General features: G+C 34.7%; 1 protein-coding gene across 2 annotated transcripts; it reads left to right on the top strand.

The window, feature by feature from the left end:
* The first annotated feature begins 953 nt into the window (after positions 1-953).
* LOC306985520 (uncharacterized protein) lies at positions 954-4,986 on the top strand. Of its 2 annotated transcripts, XM_079587873.1 has the most exons (3): positions 954-981; positions 1,129-2,034; positions 3,874-4,986. In XM_079587873.1, the coding sequence occupies exons 2-3, from the start codon at positions 1,215-1,217 to the stop codon at positions 4,470-4,472; spliced, it is 1,419 nt and encodes a 472-aa protein (XP_079443999.1). In that variant the 5' UTR covers positions 954-981; positions 1,129-1,214; the 3' UTR covers positions 4,473-4,986. The 2 variants fall into 2 exon arrangements, with proteins under 2 accessions (XP_079443999.1, XP_079443998.1); XM_079587872.1 differs by having other exon boundaries at positions 954-2,034.
* The last annotated feature ends 1,345 nt before the right edge of the window (positions 4,987-6,331 follow it).

Consider the following 6,331-nt stretch of genomic DNA (forward strand, 5'->3'; position numbering starts at 1 on the left):
AGTGGTAAGTGCTGGGAGAGTAGTCCTCATCATACGAACGAGACCGGACAATGAACTGTGGTGGAGTCAGTGTGAGTCTAAATAGTGCCAGTGATGAGGGTGATGATGACTTGCAGGTGTGTGTGTGTGATTAGGAATGCCGTGCAGGTGGGGACATTGGAGAGTGATGGGAGATGAAGTGCAGAAATATACATATACACACACACGCCTGCCTGCCTGCCGTGGCATATGATTTGTTTAAAAATATGCATGTTTAATAAAGTAAACATATTGCTTCAGTCCAGTAAATGTTTATCTTGAAGTATTACTAAAAAAGACCCAGCTGACCTGAGCACATATCATTCTCCCCTGTTCTCTTTCTCCACAAGTGTTTCTACGGCAAAGGCCACTTACTAAATCATGCAGCACAGGCAGATTGAACAGCTGATTTAACAATATCATTTAACATTTTTTGAAAGAAAAGGAGGAAGAGAGACTGGTCTGGTTTTCAACTGCTGTCTTAAAGGGCACCTATTATGGAATTTTGAAATTTACCTTTCATGTAGTGTGTAACATAGATCTAAGTGAACAAAAACATCCTGCAAAGTTTGAAATATGAAAGTGCACCGTATATAAAGTTATTGTCTTTCAAAAGTGAGAGTCGACTCTGAGTCATTTTTATGAATCGTTAGAAGACCGAAGCTTTTTCTCTGACTAGATGACGTCAACTTGTCAAGTTATTTGAATACGATACGCCCACTTATTGCGCTCCAAGGCCAGCAGGGAAAATATCATGGCGACCAGACGCTGTGTTCTGAAGTGCGGCTCAAAAGCAAACTTTTTTCATCTGCCCAAGGAGGAGCATTTGAAGACTAAGTGGCTACAATTCATATAACTATACCACAGAAGTATACTGAGCCTTGTGCTTTGTTCGCGTCATTTTGAAGACGATTGCTTTTTAAATACTGGAGAGGGAGAAAATGGCGGCGTGAAGTTGACAGCGTGAGTGAATCAGTCCGTGAATAATTGTCTTTAAACATGTAATTTTAAGTTTTTTTACTTGAAAGCACTTTTTGATCATTTAGGGGTCTGTTTACTTATTTTATTTTATTTTTTTCTGCTTTTGGGATGTTCGTTATCGTGAATTAGGCTTATCTAACACTTGAACCTTCTCGTCACCTTCACTTTGTTCGTCAGAGTTGCGTGCTCGCACTGTTGGAAATTTTTTTTGGACTATGACAAAGGATAAAAAGCGCAAGTCTAAGCCGATGGATGCATCTTTAGATCTCGGTGCAAGTGTTACTGTGGACTTCGACTCGTGCTCTGGTGCAGTCGCGCGCGCGCCTCTACCTGAAACTCCGATAAAAGAACCATCGCACAAAAAAGGCAGGAATGATGATGATGGTGATGAAGATCTGCATTCCCCTTTAGCCATGATGATAATAACATCTCTCAAGTCCGTCATTAATGAAAGAGCTGATATCCTAGACAAAGGCATCGAAGAAGTGAAGGTATCAGTCGAATTTCTGGCAGAAGAAATTAAAGATGTAAAAGGTAATGTGGAGCGAGTTGATAAGCGGGTGACAAATGCCGAAAGACGAATCTGTGATTTGGAGAGTAAAGTACAGGATCTCTCCAGATACAAGAGGAGATGGAATCTGCGGCTCCACGGTCTACCTGAACAACCAGGAGAAAACGTCAGACAGAAAGTTTTGGATATATGCGAGGCTGTTGTCCCAACTTTTGCTGGTAAATCTCACGAGTTAATTGATGTGGTACACCGTTTGGGAAAAGTGAGGAGCGACGACACTCTGCCCTCTGGAAAAAAAAAACAACCTCGCGGAATTATTCTTCAGTTCACAATGCGTTATTTTCGGGATGCTCTCTGGAAAGCCGCAAAGAACTCTCCTTATCTTGCTACGCACCACTTGCGTTTCACAGAAGACCTGTCCCCCGAGGATCGTGTGCAACGTAACAAACTTTGGCCACTTGTTGAGAGAGCCCGTCAGCAAGGACACCGCGCTTACTTCGTTGGTCCAAAGGCGTACATTGATGGTAAAGAACTTCTTTTGCAAGACATGGAGGTTGTTGAATGATTTGAATTTGATTTAGTTGCTAGTGGTACTGGTCTGCCTTTTATTGTCATGTTTCTGACTTCAGTAACAGTTCTTCTAAATGCTTACTGAAAGGGTAGACTATTAGAAAAAGTTACTTTGAGGTTCTTCTGCAGAATTATTATGTTATATATAATTATTATTATTATTATTTTTATTTTTTATTATTTTTATTTTTATTTATTTTTTGAATGACCCCAACCTTGTTTATATTTACAGGTAATTGTTTTCTCATTTAAAGCATGTCATGGACTGGCTCACTTGTTACAGTTCAGGTGTCATATTGTTCTAATGTTTCCTAATCTTTCTGTTTGTTCAATTAACACAAGAGGGTTACGTAATGATGTCAAACGTAAAGCTATTTTTCTGTATGCTAAATCTCTTAACACTGATTTTTGTTTTATACAAGAGTCTCATGCAAATTCTAGCGATTTTAAGTTTTGGAAATCACAATGGGGTGATGAGTTGTTTTCTTCATATGGTTCTAATCTTTCAGCAGGAGTCTTAACTTTAAAGCACAAGTTTAAGGGTAAAATAATAGAGACAATTTCTGATCCTGAAGGTCATTTTCTTTTTTTATTAGTTACCTTAAATGATTGTATCTTTGTCCTGGGTAACATTTATGGATTTAACAATGCAAAAAATAACTTTAAATTGTTTAATTCAATAGAAACGCATTTAGACTATTTCAAATCTAAATATTCTAATTTGCATGTTATTTTGGGTGGAGACTTCAACCAAACTATAAACAGCTCTTTGGATAGATCACCACCTAGAATATCTAATGGTTCATCAGGTATCTGTGAGTTGATTGCCCGTTTTGGTCTGACTGATATTTGGAGGGAAAAACATCCTCATGCTTCACAGTTTACCTGGTCTAACAGCTCTGGTTCATTGAGGTCTAGGATTGACTTTTGGTTAATATCTGACTCTTTATCTGATTATGTCACTAAGGTTGAAATTTTGCCTTCTCCACTGTCCGATCATAAGTCTATTATTCTGTCTTTTGATAACCCATCTTACTCAAGAACATATAGTTCTTATTGGAAACTAAACTCTGCTTTATTAGTGGATGAGGAAACTTGTCAATCTGTAATTTCTAAGATTCATTTCTTTTTTAATAAAGCACAAGCTGAAAATAATTTTGGCTCTAATTGGGAGCTATTAAAATACAATATTAGGTTAATGTTGTTTAAAATTGGATCTCAAAAAGCAAAGCAATACAAATCAGAGGAACTTAACATTGTTAAAAGAATTGTCTGTCTCTCTTGCATCCCCTTTGAAAATTTATCACTTGTTCAGAAATTAGAATTGGCCGAACTTCAAAACTCATTAGATAACTTGTATATCGGTAAAGCAAAGGGTGCTTTTGTTCGTTCAAGAAGGAGATGGATGGAAGAGGGAGAGCGAAATTCCAATTATTTTTTTAAGTTAGAGAAACAACGTAATCATCTCAATTCTATAAATAGTCTTAACATTAATGGAGTGGTTTTAAAAGATCATAAAGAAATTTCTAATTATTGCGAAGAATTTTACAAAAATCTTTATCGTTCTAGACACGCCCAACAAAAGTTGGATTTATTTTTTAATTCTCTTGACTCAGACCGTATCTCCAAAGTTGATGATATTGGAAAAACTCTGTGTGATGCTCCTATTCAAATTAAAGATGTTTCTGAGGCGATCGATAAGCTGAAATTAAATAAATCTCCTGGAAATGATGGTCTGACCACAGAGTTCTATAAGAAATTCTCAAATATTCTTTCTCCTTTTCTTCTCCAAGTGTATTTAGAAAGCCTACTTAAGGGAACTCTCCCAAGCTCCATGACTCAGGGTGTTATTAATTTGATCCCTAAGCCTCAAAAGGACCCTGCGCAACTTGAAAATTGGCGACCTATAAGCTTGCTAAATAATGATTACAAAATACTAGCTATGATTTTTGCTAAAAGAATTAAATGTGTTTTAGATAATATAATAGATGACTTTCAATCAGGTTTCATGAAAGACAGACTAATTGCAAATAACATTAGACTTGTTCTTGATATTTTAGACTATTCGGATATGATCCCTGACGATGGTTTCTTGTTTTTTCTTGATTTTTATAAAGCTTTTGATTCTGTTGAGTTTCCTTTTATTCTTAAATCTTTGAATATTTTTGGTTTTGGCCCCAACTTTATCAATGCAATTCAAACTCTGTACAATAACGCCAATGCTTCAATTAAATTACAGCATGGTACTACTCATAGATTTAATATTGAAAGAGGCATCCGTCAAGGCTGCCCAATATCACCATATCTTTTTCTGCTTCCTATGCAATTATTAGCCATCCACATTCAAAATAGTAATTTGAAAGGTATCTCTGTTACAAACCAATCAATATGAATAAGCCAATTGGCTGATGACACAACTCTGTTTTTAAATAATAAAGATCAAGTTTCTGTAGCCTTAAAGATAATTGATCTCTTCTCATCTGCTTCTGGGTTATTTCTTAATGTGCACAAATGTGAACTCTTAGCTATTAAACAGTCCATGGATGTTAAAGTCTGTGACATTCCAGTCAAATCCGAAGTTAAATACTTGGGTATAATCATATGTAAAGATCAGAAAAAAAGATCAAAACTTAACTTTGAACCTCTTATTCTTTCTATTCAACGCAAATTCAATTCTTGGTTACAGCGAGATCTGTCTATAACGGGTAGAGTGTTGCTTTCTAAAGCTGATGGGTTATCTCGGGTTATCTATCCTGCAATGGCTCTAGATGTTCCTGTGGAGATTTGTAGAATGCTGGACAAAATGATAGTAAACTTTGTTTGGAAATCTAAAAAGCATTTAATTAAAAAAAGTGTTATGATAGCTGATCGGACAATGGGTGGCTTTGACTTAGTGGACTTTTCCACTCTTAATAACTCTTTCAAGATTAAGTGGATACAATCTTTTTTGAACAATCCTACTTCTTCTTGGAATATTATTCCAAATCATATTTTCAATTCAGTTGGTGGATTGCATTTTTTATTGCGCTGCAACTATAACATCTCTAAAATACCTTTAACTCTTTCTACTTTTCATAAACAGGCTTTGCTGGTCTTTAATATATAATTATAATTTTTCTCCTCATAGATATTTTATATGGAACAACCAAAATATTAAATATAAAAATAAATCTCTTTTTTTAGATAATTGGTTTGATAAAAAAATACTTTTAGTGAGTCAACTTTTAGATGAAAGGGGTGTCTTGCTCTCTTATGAACACTTTATGCAAAAATTCTCTTTTCCAGTCCCCCCAAGAGAGTATGCCATTGTTTTTGGTGCAATTCCTGATAGTGTGATACCTTTAGTCAAACCTGACCCTAATGGTCCTTTATTCTCTCCACTTATTTTTGACAGCACTAATATATTTGTTGATCAATGTCCTCTCAGCAGCTTGTCAAACAAGAAAATTAGCTCAATTCTAAGCAGAGATCAGATATCTTTGCCTGCTTGTGTAAGCTTTTGGAATAACAAATTTGATGATATAGTATGGGAAGATTTCTGGTTTCTTCAGCGAATTTTTTTTTTAACTAATAAAGTGGTTGAAGTCTCTGTCAAAATTATTCACAATTGCTACCCAGTTAATTATACATTTGCTAAATTTAATAATAGTATTTCCCCTTTGTGCTCATTCTGTCATCAGTTTGATGAGACAATTATTCATTTATTTTGGGAATGTGTGTATTGTAAAATATTTTGGCTTGATTTCTCAAACTTTGTTAAAAGGAATATATCCTTAAACTTCTATATAAGCCAGAAAATTGTATTTTTTGGTGACTCTCTGAAATTAGATCCTTATCATTTTAAATTTGTTCTTAACTTGCTACTTCTTCTTGCCAAATTTTATATTCACAAGTGTAAATTTTCAAAGAAAACTCCTTCTTTTTTTATTTTTAAGAAAGATTTTGATATATATCTAAATTCTTTGAGGAACTCTAAAAACTCTATTGCTTGTAAGACTCTACAATGGTGTAAATCATTTAAGCTAGTTTAATATTCCTTTTTATGTAACCCTCTGTACTGTGTATTGTTTAGTATTGTGTATTATTATATTGTTCTCTGTATTGGTTATTGCAATATAAGAATAAAAAAAAAATAATAATAAAAAAAAAAAAAATAATTAAAAAAAAAAAAAAATGCAATCAAACTTGGATTCGCGAGCCGCTGATATTGAAGGAAGGTTCAGTTCCAAGTGTATTTGCATCAGCTTCCTC

This window comes from Phoxinus phoxinus, assembly GCF_949152265.1.
Source record: "Phoxinus phoxinus genome assembly, chromosome: 18".
In the NCBI taxonomy this organism is placed as follows: Eukaryota; Metazoa; Chordata; class Actinopteri; order Cypriniformes; family Leuciscidae; genus Phoxinus; species Phoxinus phoxinus.

What these genes read in the sequence shown, in the direction of transcription:
- LOC306985520 (XM_079587872.1), top strand. Translation starts at nt 1,215, where the DNA reads ATGACAAAGGATAAAAAGCGCAAGTCTAAGCCGATGGATGCATCTTTA. An exon ending in TCCAAAGGCGTACATTGATG is followed by an intron (nt 2,035 to 3,873) that starts GTAAAGAACTTC and finishes TTCTTCTCCAAG; the next exon opens with TGTATTTAGAAAGCCTACTT.